We start from the raw sequence: 20,281 nt of genomic DNA, 5'->3' as shown, positions 1-20,281 counted from the left end.
TGTTTTTTTTTTTTTTAGAAAAAAGTCGTAAAATTCACAAAAAAAGTTTTTAAAATTCTAGAAAAAAGTGGTAACCCCCCCCCAAAAAAACAGAAAAAACGTTACTATTTCTAGAAAAAAGAAAAACCTTCTAGGGAAAGTGGTAAAATTTCAATAAAAAGTTGGAGACCCCCTTGAACCCTGTCAACCCTCCCACTTTGAGAACCATCGACATTTACTTTAGTTAGATAGTTTTATAGTGGCCTAGTATACCTGAGTATCACATAGACTACAGCACTGCTACCAGGTACGAGTGGAAAAGGCCATAAGACGCTTGTTTATTGCTGCTTGAACAAACTCTTCAGCTGTTTACAGCCTGTAAAGCACCAACATGAAGTCATAAAGACTCAAAACTGGACTCATTCACCGATAAAAACCAGAAACCAGGAGGCTGCTTCTCTAACGTGGTCAGAGCAAAGACTAGATAATATAATATATAATAATAATAATAAAGCTAAGTCCTGTGGTGACTGCTCCACTTAGATAGGATATAGAAACTATAAAAACGTGACCGTTGACCCTCCGAGGCAGCGTGACGCCTCGGACACGTCGACCTACATCCTGGTCACCAGCAGCAGCAGCAGGTCTGTCACCTCGCTGCCATGTGGAGGTGAGGCGTTCGAGTGCAAACACTTGGAGCGGGAGAGCTGAGCGTCTCTCCTGGCTGCTGGCTCGGGGCCCGGCCGGCGTTCCCAGCCGGCGTTCCCAGCGGCGTGAGCTCGGCCCATTAATAGAGTCTGACCTGGATCTAATTGGAGCTGCTGGGAAACGGAGATAAAGACAAGAGCTGCAGAGAGGAAAGAGGACGAGGAGCGGAGAGTTAGTTAGTTAGAGTCAGGTGGTGTTGTGTTTGTTGTTGGTTTGTGGAGAGTTTGCATGTTTCAGGAGTCAAATGAGGAGGAGGAGACAGGGAAATGAGCGTCGGCCATCTGTAACGTTTGTTTGTTGACAACTACTTCCTGGTAGAAAACCAGCATGAGAACAATAGTGACGGACGAGAGTTTCACTATATTTATCTACTTTTTCATGTCACTATATCACCGTTCAGACTAATCTGATGTTTGTAAAGTCTATAAAACCAATGATTGGACAAACATTATTATTTATGTGTGCACATTTTTGTAATTAGTCATGGTTATCATAGATTAGCCGGGCTAACGGTTAGCTACCTGTTTAACTTTAATAACTCAGTGACTCAATAAACGCTCCATGAAAAAATATTTTCTCCAGCGGATATCTGAGTTCCAACATGACTGAGCTAACTGGAGTAGTTTCATGTCGTGTCCCACAACGGGAGGGTTTTAACAGCTGACGTCCTGCTGTTAGCTTAGCTACCGCCGTTAGCTTAGCTACCGTTAGCTTAGCTACCGCCGTTAGCTTAGCTGCCGCCGTTAGCTTAGCTACCGTTAGCTGTCCCTGTCAGCTGCAGCCACTGATGCTTTCTAGACACTGTGATTCCCCCAAACTGAATAAATACAACACATAGCAACACAAAACACACACACAGAAATAGTAATGTTTCTTCAATCATTTCAGAGTTGTCTAAACGGTGATAGGGCGTGAAAAATATGATATATAGCTAAACTCTTGTTCGTTACTATTGATCTCATTCACATTACAGCTGGTTTTCTACCCGGAAGTAGAATGTAAACAACAAGGAGATTCGGTCTATTGTCATTATAGCAGCAGGTTCGTTACCTTTAATTGTCGGTGCAAGCTATTTTTAGAACGGCGGAGCAGAGCCGTGAGCTGCTCAGAGCTACGCTACGGAGGCTCATTATGGGATTTCTTGGTTTCCCTCATCAAACTCATCAAATACACAATCCAACAACTCCACAACGCTCTGGTGGACAAGTTGTGAGCTGCACATTCACCACGCTATGAGATAATAACACAACGTTACCACACAGAGTTGTTTTAGAGGGAAATTCATGTAAAACCACTGATGCGTGTTGCCTTCAGGGACAGTTTTTCATCATCAGTCTCTGCATTTATAGATGGATATAAGGAAGTGTTGATTGTAGGTTAGATTGTAGGACGTTGTTGAGTTGTTTACCTCCACCTCCATAGTGCTCGTCTGTAATGTCCCTCTTGTATTGAAGCCCCGACATGAGAAATTGTTCCGAAAAAATTTTATAAGTCTATATTTTAAGCTTGTTTTGTAGCGGAAGCTCCCAGCAGAAGGCACTGAGGACTCTGAAACTTCTCCCAGCCCTTAGTCCACATGAGGGGGAGGAGATAATGAGTGAAATTAGAATTTTGGGTGAACTATCCCTTTAATGAGTCATTGATTTATCATCACAGCACCGGTAACTGACTCTACTCAAACTGTCATTTACATCGTAATGAGTCGTGTCATTGGTCGATCCACTGGACTACAGAGACGCAATATTGGTGTTGCGTTCATGGTCCACACCAGACTGTAGGAAAACCCAGCGGAGAGGATGTTCACCTGTTTCTACTGAGGACGTGACGATCAATAATCACAGTTATTGATCGTTGAACAGTAAATAGTTTGAACCACCATGTGACTTGACGCCTGTCGGTCCAATCAGGGCCTTCGGGGAGGACGGCGCGTCCCCTCGGAGGAGAAAAACGTCCCCTCGTCTGAAGGTCGAACTGAAAATGAGACGACAACGACATCTGGTCCGCGGAGGGTTCGGCTGCTCCTGTTACCTAGCAACCATCTCCTGGTTTTAACAGTCGTCGGCCCTGTTTTTTGTTTTTTTTTCCCAGTTGGACCCGGTTCAGTTCAGTTACCATATGTTTCCTGGAAATGATTAAAGGGATAGTTCAACATTTTTGAGCAAATTGTCCCACTGCCATAATCCCTATAGTCATAGCAGCAGTAGGTTCGTTACCTTTAATTGTCGGTGCAAGCTGTTTTTAGAACGGCGGAGCAGAGCCGTGAGCTGCTCAGAGCTACGCTACGGAGGCTCATTATGGGATTTCTTGGTTTCCCTCATCAAACTCATCAAATACACAATCCAACAACTCCACAACGCTCTGGTGGACAAGTTGTGAGCTGCACATTCACCACGCTATGAGATGATAACACAACGTTACCACACAGAGTTGTTTTAGAGGGAAATTCAGAGACTGATGATGAAAAACTGTCCCTGAAGGCAACGTGCATCAGCGGTTTTGCATGAATTTACTGCGAAATTTACCAAGGAAATCTCTGATCGTTACATCCAGACTCAGACACACGGCTCATCACCACGTTTAGATTTCTGAAAGTGAAATGAAACGTAGAAATGAGACGAGGTGTCATCCACAGCTCGTAGAGGAACTGTGTGTTGAACTGGTCTGAACTGGGTCCTGGTGGTTCTGGTTCTGGTCTGAGAAGAGTCCAGTCCTGCAGTTGTCCTCCCGTCCTGAAGGGGGCGAGCTGTGATAATCCTGATCCTGGTCCTGATCCAGGAAGAGAAGAGAAGCAGATCTTCCTCTGAGCTCTAAGTCGCTGCTAATCACACACAGCTAATCCTCTGAGCTGCACCTGAACGCCTCACCACTCTGCTGCTGCTGCTGAGTTGATGTTTGCTCAGAGGCACCGAGGGTTTGGAGCCGTCCGTCCTCTTCCTGATCAGAGGTGATGAACCTGCTGCAGGAGAGCGAGCCATCGATCCATTGATTGATTGATTGATTGATTGATTGATCGATTGATCGGTCCATTGATCTTCACCAGAGACTAAAAACCAGTCAGTTCAGTTTTCAACATGTTGAATATAATTTACCGTTCAGATTCTCAGATGTGACAGTGAACTCAACATAATTAACCGTTACATTAAAGGGACATTGTGTAACTTCTCCTGTTATCTATTCAGGAAAATCGATTATTTGGTTCTTCAGTCTGTTTTTCATGAACCAGTAATCCCCCCCCATCAACAAACTGAAGTGTAACCCTCCTTTCAGCTCTGAATGAGCCGTTCATATCATTCATATCTCCATGGAGCGGGTAAGCTCGGTGCTGGCTGCCATGTCGTGTTGCCATGGTGACGGTAGGAAACCACGGAAACTCAGCGGAGACACCGGAGCTGTCGGCTCAGGTGCAGTTGGGCAGACGGCCGTCGCTAACAAACCAGATGTCATTTTAGTCACAGAAGTCCAGAGAAAGCCGGTAAAACGATACCACATCGCCATGACAACATATTGTCATGTGTATTGTTTTGCCTCTTGTTTACATAGAGGCTTGTTTATGCCGTTACGTGCAGCGGCTGTCGTCCGTCTGCCGTCTGCCCAATTTCAGGTGAATGCAGCATGAAAAATACGACTGAGTTGCTTGAGATCTACAACCACAAAGCTAGATGGGAAGAATTCTTACACAATGTACCTTTAAACATTGGTGTTGCGTTTGAGGCTTCAGGTTGTTTCAGTTTCTCCCAAACGTCTTTTACTTTCCTTATGATTCAGACTCCGACCTGCTGAAGCTGCAGGAGTTTGATATGAATCTGAAATGTTTTTACGGTGGAAATCCAACTGGCTCTGTCCTCGGGTTCTTTTAAACAAGGAAGTTAAATTCTAGCTTTTAATGCACCGACAGATTTTTTTGGTTTTGATAAAAAAAAACATTTAAAATTACTTTTTTCACTTCTTTGAGACTTTTTTTAACATTTTTTTTTCTAGTTAAATCATTAAATGGTTCAATGAGATATCAACTATACCTGTGACTGATTTTAACCCTTAAATCTGCAGCAGCATTTAAATATTTAGGGATATTAATTTATTTTTTATCTGATTTATCTAAGTTTAATTAAATCTGTGCTGCTTCTTTGTTCAAACACAGTTTCACACTGTGGAGCCTGATTCTAATCACATCGATCTGATTATTTTTAGTTTTTCAATTGATCCATTAAAAGATTTGACAAAAAAAAATGAGAAAGAAGTGAAAAAACTATAACTTTGAATGTTTTGTTATCAGTCGGTGCATTAAAAGACAGAACAGTCGTCCTGTGGTTCAGTGGGTCGACCCGACATGGGAATCGAACAGCCAGACTCATACTGTAGCTGTGTTTACTTCCTAAAGACAGGAAGTCGGATTTGATTCACAAATAATCAACTTGGAAAATAAAGTTCATGTAATTAATGACGTTTGTTCTGCTGCTGTTCACTTTCTAGTTTCTGTTTTTATCAGTTTCACATTCAACATTTTAACATTTTAAGATTTTTCCGTCTCAAATCTGGACTCAGTTTGTGTGTTTGTGTGTCTGTTGTGTGTCTGTGATGCGTTCACTGTCTGCAGCAACAACAGCAGTATTTCAGGTTTTTCTTTCTCTCGTTTGTCATGGGAAGCGTTGGTTGGTGTCGCGGTGCGTTCACTTGCTGCTGATTCAGCGCGTTCGTTTCTGTTTGTTCATCACATTCAGCGTCTCAGTGGTAAAAAAAACTTACTACCCAGAATGCACCTGGGCCCAGCAGCTCCTCCACCTGTCTGTCTGTCTGTCTGTCAGGTGACCGACTCCTCAAACAAGGAAATATTGACAGAAGACGAGAAATACCCAAGGTGTGTGTGTGTGTGTGTGTGTGTGTCTGTCTGTGTCTGTGTGTGTGTCTGGATGTTGACACAGGAATAAGAGCTCAGTATCTAACCCTGCCATGACCTACACACACACCTACACACACCTTTCTCTGTTTGCTGTCGTTATATTAATGTGTTTTTATTCTGTGTGTGTGTGTGTGGTTGTGTGTGTGTGTCTGTGTGTGTGTGTGCGTGCAGCTTTCCGACAGACAACCCTCCAGTGAAGATGAGACCATGGTCCCAGTACTAACCTCCAGAAAAGCCAGTGAACTCCCCGTCAACGAAGTCGTGTGTATCCTGCAGGTATGACGTCATCATCGTCATCATCATTATTACACTATTGTTCTTCGGGTCGGCCATTTTTCTTTATACTTTATTATTAGTGTGAATGCTGAAAGCACTCAGCATACGACAGTATCAGGGCCACATTGACAAATAAAAAAATCACAAACTTTGAGAATAAAGTCGTAAATTTATGACTTTATTCTCATAATGTTATGACTTTTTTCTCGTAGGAAATGTACGACTTTATTCTCGTGAATTTACGACTTTTTTCTCGTAGGTAATGTACGACTTTATTCTCGTGGATTCACAACTTTATTCTCGTTAATCTGACTTTTTTTCTCGTAAAGTTAAAACTTTTTTCTCGTAGGAAACCTACGACTTTATTCTCGTGAATTTACGACTTTATTTTCGTAATGTTGTGACTTTTTTTTCTCGTAGGAAATGTACGACTTCATTCTCGTAAATTTATGAATTTATTCTCGTAATGTTATGACTTTTTTCTTGTAGGAAATGTACGACTTTATTCTCGTAAATTTACGACTTTTTTCTCGTAGGAAATGTACAACCTTATTCTCGTAAATTTACGACTTCTTTCTCGTAAATTTATGAATTTATTCTCATAATGTTATGACTTTTTTGTCGTAGGAAATGTACGACTTATTCTCGTAAATTTACAACTTTATTCTAAAAATTTTCATAACACTTTCAACACTTCAGACAGTCTTTGATTTATCATGGTATAAAACTCAGTATGTTTCATCTTCTCTGCGGTTGAGAGGTTAGTTTGCCAATCATGAGGTCCAGGGTTCGATTCCTGCCTTAGCTGCCTGTGTTGCATGCCATTCCTGTACTTCCTGTCTTTGCCAATTTCTACTGCTAATTCAGCATGGCTTTCAGCATTCACACGCATTTTCCCTTAGGAAATGCTCTTTCTAGTTATGGTCTGTTTGTCTGAGACCAAGACAAGAGGAATTATGGGTTTGGAAATTACATTTGTTTAATATGTTTTTAATTGCAAGGAAAGAAAAAAGAAGAAGACAAGAAAATGTTTGAAAACATAAATGTGATTTATGAGCAATTAACGTTTTGTTTTAAAGCTCCATGTTTCTTCTTCTTTCATAACGTCTTTTATTTTGAAGCGTTGATCCATAAAAACCATCTCAGCGTAGTTTTCCATCTCCTCTCTCTCTCAGCTTCTCTCTGCAGCTCTAGTAACAACAGGTCGCTGTCAGCCAATCAGAAGAGAGGAGGAGGCTCTGATCCTCCTCCTCTCTTCTGATTGGATGACTGTTTTTCTAAAGTGATGCAATAAAAAAAATATATAGACCAGATTTCAGAATAAAACACCCACAGAAACCAAATCCTGCAAAGTCATTGGATGGTGGGTCCAGGTGGTGAGGGGGCGGGGCTTAGTTGTGACATCACAAAGTGACAGGAAGTCCTACATCGTCTACTTTTATACTGTATGGAGGAGCTTTAATATGCTTGTGCTTTTTGCTGTTTTTAACCTCTGTAAAGCACTTTGATGGAAAAAGTGCTCTATAAATACATGTTTTTAGGGCCGGGACTCGATTAAAAAAATTAATCGAATTAATTAGAGGCTTTGTAATTAATTAATCGCAATTAATCGCATTTTAATCGCATATAAATATTTGACCTGAGAACAGTGAGAAGCATTTTTTTTTCACATGGATTTTAGTACCATTGAATGACTGAATACATAAGCTTAAGCATTCAAGGTGGTACTTAACCAAGACCAACAGACTAGGGATGCAAATTATCGATTAATTCATTAATCGATAATTGATACATACAGATTAAATGGTCTTTCCTTCCAATACACTATGATGATTACTGTAGTATTTAACCAGGCTACTTAAATCACAGTAGCATAAACTGATTTGTTGAACTCAGCCTGATGTAAACATTAATAAAACTCAGTAACCAATCACACAGCAGCTCCATGTTGTCCCTGTGTGATGTTCAGATGTTCTGTTTTTAACGCGTTCATTTTCGTGTAATTAATTAATCGGAATTAACGCGTTAAAGTCCCAGCCCTAATTATTATGATTATTAATATGTGTGTGTGTGTGTGTGTGTGTCAGGCTGACCTGCAGTTGGGTCTGACCCAGGCGGAGGTGAACCAGAGGAGAGCCTACCATGGCTGGAACGAGTTCGATATCAGCGAGGAGGAGCCGCTATGGAAGAAATACATCTCACAGGTAACCACTGTGTGTGTCTGTGTGTGTGTGTCTGTGTGTGTGTGTCAGTGTGTGTGTGTGTGTGTGTGTGTGTGTCCTTCACTCATGCAGCAGCAGCAGCAGCAGCAGCCGCCTGAAGCCTGAAGCTCAGGATAAAAACCAACTCACTATTTTTATCTGCTGCCTGATGAAACGTCTGGAGGCTCGTCACGTTCCACAGCCTCATTGTTCTGTCAGGACACACACACACACACACACACACACACACACACACACACACACACACTCACTCAGACACACACAGACGCACGCACATGTCATTTTATGTTCTCGGTTCATATTTAGATAAAATATTTATTTAGGTGTCATGCTGCTACTGAAGAAAAACAGTCTGACATGTGATGATGTAACATGTGAGTCAAACACAGTGAAGATCTTTATACAAACTAGAATAAACCAACATTAAACACAGTGATGCCGATCCTGTCCTGTTTGCACTGGTGTGAGGCGTTCACTGTCCAGGATGTCACCGTTCATATCTGTACTCTCCAGGTGTGCAGGTGTTTTAATAATCAACCTCACTGAACTCACTGTACATGTACTACTATAATTCTGTATTCATAATATATTATATACTGTATAGTAGGGCCGGGCCAATACGCTTTTGTGCCGATTCGATTCTCTAACGATTTTTGGGTCCCGATTCGAATTAAATTGCGATTCTGATTAAACAAGTATTGCGATTCGATTTTACCAAGTAGCCTGTTGCGATTTTATATTTCAATTATTGTGATTTTCTTTCCTTAAACAAGAGCAGGTTGAACCAAACACTTGAAATTACATCATAAGTCATAAAAAACAATACACACATCACATCAGTTTGTCTGTTGTGTTCGTTTGTTCACATAGATATCTGTGAACAAACGAACACAACAGGCCGGTTTGACTTTGTCGAGTGATTGTACAATAAAGATTGGTCGTCCAAAAATCGAAAAAAAATGCCAGAAAAAAATTGCGATTAGTATAAAAATCGATTTTTTTGGCCCAGCCCTACTGTATAGTCCAGTCATTTTATGAAAAAAGGGTTAAACAAATTGCAACAGAAGCAAACTCAACTGATTTTGTATCCTTGTAGCCCAGAAGAATCCCATTAGGGGAAAGTTTAGAAAAAGACCCAAATATATCCCATTCATACGCCTATTTATTTATTATTTTTCTCATGTGAATAGGGTAAAATTTTTAACCTTTAGATATCTCCATGAATATTACTGAGTTGATTACTTACATTAAGACAAGCAAAAAATGTATTACAAGTTTTTTGAAATTCTTTGTTAACATGAGCAAATTTGCATAAATTTGCATGAATTCCACCGTTTGGATGGCACATATATATAAAGGTGGTGTGTGTGTGTGTGTGTGTGTGTGTGTGTGTGTGTGTGTGTGATTGTTTGTGTCCCACAGATTGTAACGTATTGATTTTAATCTCTCTCTTATTGATAATTTTGTCAGAGATAATAAATCAAGAACACACACACATACATACACAATGCACGGAGTGTCGTCTCGTCGTCCACATGATCTGAGGCTGCAGGGGATGAAGGGAGGGAGGGAGGGAAGGAGGGAGGAAGGGAGGGAGGGGGAAAGAGGAGATGAGGAAACTCAGAGGATGGAGAAGAGAAGACTGGAGGAGAGGAAGGAAGGATAGGAGGATGGAGTTGAGGGAAGGAAGGATGGAAGAAGGAAAGGAAGAGTAGGAGGAGACACACACACACACACACACACACACACACACACATTATATTAGGTGGTCATGTGACACACATCGTTTAACACACACTCTAATGAGATCTTAACCTCTTTCTCTCTCTCTCTCTCAGTTCAAAGATCCTCTCATCCTGCTGCTCTTGGCCTCGGCCGTCATCAGTATCCTCATGCACCAGTTTGATGACGCCATCAGCATCACTGTGGTACGTCCTACATACTACTACACTCTACTACACCGCGTCCTACACTGTCCTACACCGCCTGACACTCTCAGGGGATGACGGTGGCGACAACGACACAGCAGAACAAACCTGCATAGGAGCTGTCCATGGTTACTTCACCAAAAGTCTCTTGAAGTGTTAAACAGAGAACTGTGGAAAAATACATAAGTTATCTTGATGTGAACCGTATGTTGCGGTATAAAAAAAAAAGAGGAATGTGATTTGGTGGAAACCCGGCTTCACAGGCGGGGGCGTGTTGTGCGTGTAGTGTGGGGACACATACGCCACCGTGGCGGCCGAATGAACGGGCAATTAAAAAAACGCTGCTTGTATATTTGAAGCTGCAGCTTTACCTTGTGCACAACAACAACTGCATGTTGTTTTATCAACATGTGTACTACTCGGCGTCGCGACGCACCACGTTAATTTGCCTCGTTAAAAACGTTTGAATGTCAGTTTCCACCTTCGAATGTTCTCATTTTGACTAACATTCGAATTGTATTCGAATAGAGAATGTGAAGTTACGTCACGCCGCTTTGCATTGTGGGACGTTGGGCGCCATCTTTGGAGGATTGCGGATGTAAACACTTGCTCGTCTCCCTAAAACAAGTTCCCCAAAGTCGCTTAAAAGTAATCATGGTGGGACAGTACTGCTGCCACAGTAGTATTAATATGCACTAATACCAAAAACGAGATTCACGATGTCTGGATGAGTCAGTGGAGGGAGGAAATCTGGGTCTTGAATCCAGTCCCTTAACGGCAAAACGTAAGTTAGGGATCGACACCGTTAATAAGTTGTAGTTTTTCTGTGTATCGTTGTTTCTCGTTAAATTTGAGTTTATCACGATACGTTCCTCCTTCCTTTCCCTTCCCCTTCTCCATTTCTCTTTTTTATTATTATTTTTGTCCGTCTTCCTCACCTCTTTTTCTTCTTGCTCGTTTTCCTCCGTTTTCCCCACTCTCTGTTTACGTTTGCGTTCCTCCAAAGATGGCGCCGACGTCCCACAACGCCAAAGCGGCGTGACGTCAGCTTCACATTCTCTATAGACCCTTTCAGAGAGTATAAACAAAGACAGGTGTGGCTCATTAGAAAACGCTCTGGTACACTAAATGGAATGGAGCCTTAATTAGTATCCTTGGTAACACCTGTATTTGTTTATACTCTCTGAAAGGGTCTATAGCGAAGTTCGTTCTGACTGCCCTAATATATATTATTCTCTCTCTCTCTCTCTCTCTCTCTCTCCCTCTCTCTCTCTCTCTGTCTCTCTCTCAGGCCATCATCATAGTAGTGACCGTGGCCTTCGTCCAGGTGAGTCTGGCAGCTTCTGTTTATGTTTGATGAACCAGTGAGCAACTGTTGTTGTTGTTGTTGACAGGGTGTTGTGTTTCCTCTGCAGGAGTATCGGTCAGAAAAGTCTCTGGAGGAGCTCGGGAAGCTGGTTCCTCCAGGATGTCACTGGTGAGGGATCAGACCATCTTCATCCTCCTCCTCCTCTTCCTCCTCCTCCTCCTCTTCCTCCTCTTCCTCCTCTCAGCGAGGACAGAAGATGAACAAACATCAGTTTTTCCTCAGAGACGATGAATCTAAAGTTTAAACAGAAACAGCTCAGACTGATTTGCACTTCAAACAGCAGCAGGTGGAGGAGCAGCTGCTGCCTCACCACACACACACACACACACACACACACACACTGTTACACACACACACACACACACACACACACACACACACACACACACACACACACACACACACACACAGACACAACACACACACTGACACATACCTCAGCTGTACAGTGTGTCGGCAGCTGTGAATCCTCTCACTTTGTTTCTCTCCATCCTGATGTTGATGTTGTTTCTGAATCTAATGAACCAAAGGCCCAATCCCATTTCTCTTTTTATTTTACCCCTTCCCCTTCCCACTGCCCCTCGCCCCTTGAAACGGAGCTACAATTTGTGGGGGTAGAAAGTCAACCCCTACGAATTGGGACACCACTTCAACAGTCACATACGTCATCACGTAGTCTCCACTGGCTTTTATGTAAGCAGATGCGGCGAGCTTTTGCCAGAAATCAAATCGCCTTGTTCCATATAACTTAATAAAATAAGATAAAACTTAATGCAGACTGATCGGTTCATTGTAAAACGTTTATTTATTTATTTTTGTAAATGTGGTGATTTCTGTCCGTAGGCTCCAGAGCCCCGAGGCAGCGCTGCTCCTCTCTCCAATACACACATGAAGCTTCACTTTTCATTCAAACAAACTAATGCTACTGCCACAATTGTTAGATTTCATCAATGAGACCAACATTTATCTCCTAAAAAGAATTTAATAAGCCGGTGGTAAACCTCTAAAAACCTGCGGGTAAGTTAATTAGCGATGGTTTTCTCCCCCGGGATGACGACGGAGGTTGGCCGGCCGAGCAGCTCTGCAGACCGGCTGCTGCCTCTGTGAGGAGCCTAACCCTCCTGGAGCTTCACCTCTCCGAAAAAAAAAAAAATCATTTGGATAAACCGACCGCACATTTGGGACCTAAACAGTTACTTTTTCGCATGAAAAAAAACGTAATAAAAAACGTTATAAAGTGACGTAATAACGGCGCTACAGTGAGAAATAAAATAGCTTTTCGTTTTACAGCCACCGCTGCCGGCTGCCGCATGATGCATTCTGGGAAACTTTTCATACCCCTCCGTTTGGAGTGTGCCTCTGAAAAATCTCCGTTTGGAGGGGTATGTAGCCCCACCACTTCCCCCTACCCCTCTGTCCTAACGGGGACTGGGACACCCCTACCCCTACACGTGAACACGCAAAACGGAGGGGTAGGGGTAAGTGGTAGGGCCAAGGGGGGAAATGGGATTGGGCCTGTTGACCTGGAGGAGGAGGAGGAGGAGGATGATGATGATGATGATGATGATGATGATGATGATGATGAAGATGAAGATGACCCGTGGTGTGTGTGTTTGTGCTCGTCAGTGTGAGGGAGGGAAACCTGGAGCACCTGCTGGCCAGAGAGCTGGTTCCTGGAGACACCGTGTGTCTGACGGTGGGAGAGAGAGTCCCAGCAGACCTGAGGCTGTTCGAGGTGCACACACACACACACACACACACACACACACACACACACACACACACCCCTCCTTTAGGAAGACGACAAACTTTTGGGGTCAGAGTTTGAGTTTTGATCCTTTTTGTTCCAAATGTGTTAGAGTTTAGCTGTGTCTCAACTGGAATAGTTTCAGTTTCAGTTTAGTTTATTTGAAAAGGGACAAAAAGGGACAATGTACATTAATAAAACATTGTATAAATGTAATAACTTAAAGCAGAAGTAAGCAATATATTTGTGTTAATATAAGTCTTAAATAGTTGTATCTTCCGACAGCAATCACTTACATAGAGTGTTTGGACCGAAACACGGGTCTGTCAGTCACTCTGCTCTGCTCTGAGCCCAGGAGAAAACATTTCTCGTATCCTACAGTTTTTATCCAATGAGGAGAGAGAACGGCATAAAGGGCTGTGTGTGCAGCCAAGGGACGCCGTGAATGTGGTGACGTAGGGACGAGGACTGTTATGGTGCGTTCAAGGAAACTCGTAACTTGTGTTTTTCCGACCTGTGAAGTGGTACCAGTTCGATCTGGTACGAGTTCACGGGTCAGAAGTTACGAGTGGCCGTTATAGTGACTTTCACAGGTAAAACAGGTCGGAGAAACACGAGTGGGTTGCCTGAAACGCTACAAAGTCGTAAGTTGTGACTTGAAGCTGTAATTTACGATTTCAAAAGCCTGCCTGGAACGCAGCATTAGCGAAAACCACCGGATCACTTACTTCTGCTTTAAGTGATTTAACTAACTAGAAGTAGTTTTAGAGTAGTTTTTTATTCCTCAAAGTGCATCTGGAGACCCGGGAGGCCAGTTCCTAGTCCAACCAAAACTTAACTATAATGTGAATCATAAAGACTGACTCACCTGTCTCACCTGTGTTGCCCCCCCCCCCAGGCCACAGACCTGTCGGTGGACGAGTCCAGTCTGACGGGGGAGACGACGCCGTGCTCCAAGTCCACGTCCCACCAGCCTCCGTCCACCAACGGGGACATCGCCTCCCGCTGCAACGTCGCCTTCATGGGCACGCTGGTGCGCTGCGGGAAGGCAAAGGTACCACAACCACAACCAGAACTGGGGATGGGCATTTCGAATAATTTTCTAACCGAGTATCCTAACTTTGTCGTAACCGGGTAACCGAATACTGTAATAAAAAATAAAATGAGGTCATGTCTGACGGACAGAGAGCAGCCGGTGCATAAATACACTCTGACCGTCAGTCGCATTACTGACACACAGCGTCGTCAGACTAAATATCAGGTGATAATAAGAGTAGAGATGGAGTTTAAGATGCACATACGGGCAGATGGGGCTGCCTCAGAGGAGAAAACTTTTTTTTAAATCATTAGCGGTGCTTATTTATCAGTCCACACTACATGTTGGTGCCTTCGCTCCTCTCTGCCTCGCATCGTCTCAGGAAATAACTGGGAAGGTTTCAGAATGTTTGTAAACTGAAAGCAGATTCTCTAACAGATTTGATGACACCTGTCGTCTCCCTGCCGACGGTTTACGCCGAAGGAACCACCACAGATTATTGTAAAAGGTTTAAAGTCCGAGGCTCGATCCAAAAACGCTTTTACACAGCAGAAAATCACGTTGCTGCTTGATCCGAAACTGTTTAACACGACAAAAAGCCGAACCACGGCATGATGATGTAGTTTGATCTGACACTAGACTGTTGCTCTAACGTGCCGTTTTTTTAATCCTAGGTTAACCGGATAATAATAATAATTCATAACCGGATAGCAGATTACCTACTCGGGTACCCGGGCACATCCCTAACCAGAACCAGAACCTGGATCCTCAGACAACACCTTAGATATTTATAATCTAACATGAACCAATCAAACTCCTTCTCCTCCTCCTCCTTCTTCCTCAGGGCATCGTCATAGGAACAGGAGAGAACTCAGAGTTTGGGGAGGTGTTCAAGATGATGCAGGCGGAGGAGGTGAGAGGTCACACTGAGCAACACAACAAACAAACAAACAAACAAACAACATGGATGAATGGTTAGTTGGATTGATGGATTGCTGAATCCTCTCTCTCTCTCCTCCTCCTCCTCCTCCTCCTCCTCCTCCTCTCTCTCCTCCTCAGGCTCCTAAGACTCCTCTCCAGAAGAGCATGGACCTCCTGGGGAAGCAGCTCTCTCTCTACTCCTTCTGCATCATCGGTGAGTTCTTCAGACTAGGGGTTGCACAGACTAGTCGACTTCACTGCTCCACAATGACGTTTTGAGCTTGACGTTGACTAGTCGCTGATCATGTAACAGTACAAGAGAGGAGCTGCTTGAAACAACAGCTGAGTGCGCTGAATGAAAAAAGTACAAGCGCCGTCAAGCTGGATAGAACCAGATCGTACCAGACAGGAAGTCGGGCACAGAAAAGGCGAGAGAATCCGGTCAATTTTCAAAATAAAATAAATGATGATTAAGTTTGCTTGTCCGTCTATAAATATTTGTCAGATCAGTTGCGTCTGCACACAAGACACACATCCATAGGCTACATACAGCGCTAGAGACAGACCTGTGTGTGTGGAAAACCGAGTAGCCTACAGACGGGTCGATGTTTGACCGGCGCGGAGAGAGAAGCTGCTGCCTGACACCAGCCAAGCGCCTGTGAGGAGCTGCGCTTCCATGGCCAGTGTGTCCGGCTGCCGGCAATAAAAAATAAAAAAAACTCCGCTCATATCGACAGCTTTACGTCGCGCACAACAACAACCAACCAGGAAAAACAAAAACTGTGAGTGAAACTGTGAGTGAGCAGTAGGGATGCACATTTTGAATTTTTTTTCTGACCGATAACCGACGCTCGTTAACCGATTATTAACCGTTATAAAACGGAAAGGTGAAATCCCGCAATCTGATTGGTTGTTAAACCACGGCTACTATTCTAAAACCTTATCACAGCGTAGGCTATCACTCCGCGTCAGGCACGTATGACTGGTATGAATGGAAGTTGTTGTCATGTATCCATGACAACGGACTGTTGCAGTCCGTAGCAACAGACAGTTGATGTTTTTACGATGTTAAAAAACGGACTAAAGTAGTTGAATTCACATGTTTAAGGTGAACTTTCACCTCCAGAGGGTTAACAACGGTAGAGGGGACTGAGCAGTGACATTAACCTGAAAAAAAGCGGAGGAAAAGACGAGATGCAGAGCTAAGGAGCTAACGTCTGGAGAGGTGGGACTAGTTTTTTCACAGTGAGGCTACTTTATTGAATAATATGTATTTCTGGTTGAATAAAACTACATGAAATTGATTGCGTATCCCTCTTTTATATTGCATTTATTCGTAACCGTTTTATAAAAGCAATATATCACTCCAGTCCGTGGTATATGCTCATTATCCGCTTCGCGTCAGGCCGAACAACGCCCCTTAGCCGTGGTATAATGAGCATATACCACGGCCTGGAGTGATATATTGCTTAATTAACCAATAAGATTAAGACGCTCACGGCGCACGGCCAAAAAAAAAAATCGCTCCAATTTTTTATTTTTTTTGGGGGCCGTTAAATACACACGTGCGCTGAGACAGAGCAGCGCCACATCCACTGTGCTCTGTCTCAGCTGATCATATGGAGGTTAGATCGTCCAATGTTGAACTGTTTTTATACAAAGTGCAGCCAAACACCAGACTGAAGGAACAGCAGAGCTCCTCTGACAGCTCGACTTCCTCGTCCTCTTTTTCTTTTTTTTTTTTTCTCTCTCAGCGCCGTAGTTACAGGTGATTGACATAGTGTCCGTGTAGGTTACATGTATTGTCTGACCTTCCTTCATGGCGGCTGCTGCTCATACTGTCAGTCCTCCTGTGGAACTTTGTGCTGTGAAATATGACTGAAGGCAGTGAACTCTGCACGTGTCGACACGCCCCCATGAGCTGACGACATAAGGAGCTAATAATAATAATAAAAAATAACCGATAGTATTAATCGGTCAAAGTTCTTGTTATCGGTTAACGGTTAAACGGTTAATCATGTGCATCCCTAGTGAGCAGGACTGTGATGGTGACGAGGCCTGTGTGTCGTTTTCCTCCCTAATTGTTTAACGGACAGCAGCTTCAGTATTTTCTTTTGCACTTGTATAGGAGTGTAGGCTATGTTACAAAAAACCAAACTGATTTACAGCTTGTTGTTTATAAAGCTGCTGTTCTGTACTAACGTCTGTCAGTGAAACAGATTGTTGCAGAGCATTTCCCTCCTCCTGTGATTTTAGTTATGATGGGAAAAATATGAATGACGTCATCAGGGACTAGTCGACGTCGACTCGACTTTCATAACATTAGAGTCGACTTAAAAAAATCTGAAGTCATGCAACCCCTACTTCAGTCCTTCTTCACCTTCATCCTTCACCTGCTACATCATCTTCATCATCATGACCTCTCTCTGATGATGTCATGGTCTCCTCTCAGGTGTCATCATGTTGGTGGGCTGGCTGCAGGGCAAGAGGATCCTGGACATGTTCACCATCGGAGTCAGGTACCGTGTGTGTGTGTGTGTGTGTGTGTGTGTGTGTGTGTGTGTGTGTTAGGGCTGTCAATGAATGGCAGAAATGAGGTTCGTGCCTCTTTATGCCTCATCTTTGTATAGTAGCTTGTATTCTGTGTATTTTATCACTTTTATGTTATGTGTAGGGACTACAGATGGAAATTAGCTGGGAGCTAAATCTGGTGCAACCATCTTTTCATTTTTTCCTTTAAATGATTAATGTAATTGCACATTGTCCCTCATTAAACTAATAAACTAAACTAAACTCTTAAAAAACACAGATATTCGAATAAAAATCGAATTTCTATTTTTTCATATTTTCTCCAAAAGATGGACTTTATAGCGGTAGCCTGTATTTATTATCAGTGCATGTCAAACACGTTTTGAACAGCTTACATCACACAAAACAAACGGCTACACACAATGCAAATCAGCAACGACATTAGGCCTATCATATGCATATTAATACGTGGAAAAAGACTGCGTTTTACTTTATCAATTCATGTCAAACAAGTTTTGCGATGACGCGAGTAAACGGCTCGCTCGGGAAACGGGATACGAGCCGGCATGTTTTATTCCCACATCCAAGTAATTTCACTGATAACAAACACACACAGACACACTCCGCCCTTTGTCACCACCAACACTTTCACCTCAGACTGTCAAACACAACAGGTGTGTTACAGTTGGAGCAGTGTTGCCTTCAGGTGCGTCAGGAAAACATAGTGTAGCGCTGGGACGACTTGAGAATGAAATGTCACAGGAAGTCATGATCAAACTGTATTTATATTTAACTCACTGAGTGCCGCGCTCCTTTCCAAAAGTTTTAGTCAAGTGTACCGACAATTTAGACAATTTTTGACGATTTTTGTAGAGCCACAGTGTATTCTATATTATTGCCACCAACACATGCTGTGGCTCATTTGAAAGGTGAAACTTTCTGCTTCAAATGGCCACAAACCGTTTGTTTCTACGTGCCTCCGTTCCTGAGAAAAGTCAAGCTAAACATGGCTGGGTTTCACCAAAATCCCTGCTTTTTTTCTAGAAAAGGAGATGGAGCGTAACTCTGTTTACAGAAGCCGAGTTATAATAAAAACTTCCAGATCGTGAGCTGTCATGAGTTTTTGATCGTCATCTATTTCAGTTCTGCTCGTTGTAGTAGAGTCCCCAAATTTACACATAAAGGTGTGTTAAAGTGTCTATTTTCATAATTAAAAAAAAAAAGCAAAAAACGTAAAATTACGTTATTGGCACTGAATGAGTTAATTATTTAAGCAATATCACACGAGAGGGAGTGCTGTTGTACTGTATATCAGCACGGCTGTGATTCGGTCAGATAATCCCACCGTGCTGATACAGTACAACAGCACGACCTCAGTGTGATATTGCTTTTATACAACAGTGCTACGAGCGCATTTTAGAACAGTAATAAACTACAAGAGATTATGATTTGTTTGTTCATTTATTTGGCTCCGCCAACAGAAATAGTTCCGCAACTGGAAGGGAGACAAGGCTGTTGCCAGGCAACACATAAACATTTCATACTAGCTTGCTACTAGCTACAAGCTTTTCCACCGAGCTGCTTCCAGTGCTGGTTCTGGTTCTGAGCCCGTGTCTGATCAGCACCGGAGCAACAGGACCAGCGTGAAGACACAGAGACGTTATCGATACCGTATTACATTTGTTTATCTGCTATGTAATCAATATAAACACAGTTGAAGCTAAGTAGCTGAGCTACGTGGCTAACAAAAGCTAATGCTAATATCAAAACACATCGCCGTCAAAACGTAGTTGCCCCCGCGGCGATTTTTTTCCAGCCGTGTTTAGTAGAGATTTATCTCCAATTAGACGGACCAGGTCAGGTCCAGGTTTTAATGTTCAGGTTTCTAACTGTAGCAGCAGCAGAGAGATGGGGCAGCTCCTGTATGGGGAGCCTGGCTCTGACTTAGCTCCTGTCCAGCTGAACAGCGGAGTGATAACGTCCGTAAAAAGTCGCACTGTTATACTGTATATCAGCACTCATGGAACGTCTCTTGTCCAATCAAATTGCTCGGTTGGGACCGGTCGGAACTAACTGTTGTATAAATCATATTTCATTGTCCAGTTTTAATATTAGTTTTGGTTTCTCAGTTTTAATGGATAAACATGACGACAACTTTGCCCCATCACAACTTACAGTATATTATCCATGTGCGTGTGTTAGCCTGTTTTATTTATATTTGTGTATGTGTGTGAACCAATAAAGATTTTTAAAAAAGCTAAATGTAATATAAACTGGAGTTATAGAGCAAAATAATAATCAATAATCAATAATTACTTAATTGATTGCAGCGACAACATTGAACTAATTCTATCTTTTTTATAATAAAAGTTAAAAAGGAATAAAAACAGAAATAACATGAAGTCATGAAGAGTCAGAAGAACAGGAAGTGGAAGTCTGATGTGTTTGGTTCATTGATTGATTGATTGACTGATTGATTGATGCTGTTGTTCAGTCTGGCCGTGGCCGCCATCCCAGAGGGTTTACCCATCGTGGTGACGGTGACGCTGGCGCTCGGCGTGATGCGCATGGTGCAGAAGAGAGCCATCGTCAAGAAGCTTCCTATCGTAGAGACTCTGGGTACGAGACCGATTGATCCCTATTGATCCTAACAGAAGAGATGTCACTGA

General features: G+C 42.8%; 1 protein-coding gene across 1 annotated transcript in view; it reads left to right on the top strand.

The window, feature by feature from the left end:
- atp2c1 (ATPase secretory pathway Ca2+ transporting 1) overlaps positions 1 to 20,281 on the top strand; it is a 62,969-nt gene that overhangs the window by 17,777 nt on the left and 24,911 nt on the right. The window contains exons 2-12 of the mRNA XM_085803166.1: positions 5,756 to 5,860; positions 7,948 to 8,064; positions 9,921 to 10,010; positions 11,302 to 11,337; positions 11,426 to 11,487; positions 13,006 to 13,114; positions 14,025 to 14,180; positions 15,007 to 15,075; positions 15,222 to 15,297; positions 17,536 to 17,602; positions 20,107 to 20,231. Of these exons, the coding sequence (XP_085659292.1) occupies positions 5,756 to 5,860; positions 7,948 to 8,064; positions 9,921 to 10,010; positions 11,302 to 11,337; positions 11,426 to 11,487; positions 13,006 to 13,114; positions 14,025 to 14,180; positions 15,007 to 15,075; positions 15,222 to 15,297; positions 17,536 to 17,602; positions 20,107 to 20,231 (1,012 nt within the window). The remainder of the gene's footprint in view (positions 1 to 5,755; positions 5,861 to 7,947; positions 8,065 to 9,920; positions 10,011 to 11,301; positions 11,338 to 11,425; positions 11,488 to 13,005; positions 13,115 to 14,024; positions 14,181 to 15,006; positions 15,076 to 15,221; positions 15,298 to 17,535; positions 17,603 to 20,106; positions 20,232 to 20,281) is intronic.

This window comes from Trachurus japonicus, chromosome 16 (assembly GCF_045865225.1).
Source record: "Trachurus japonicus isolate A0001 chromosome 16, Traja_1.0".
NCBI classification, from domain to species: Eukaryota; Metazoa; Chordata; class Actinopteri; order Carangiformes; family Carangidae; genus Trachurus; species Trachurus japonicus.
Note: the sequence above shows the minus strand (reverse complement) of the source record. Positions and strands in the feature narration are given on the sequence as shown.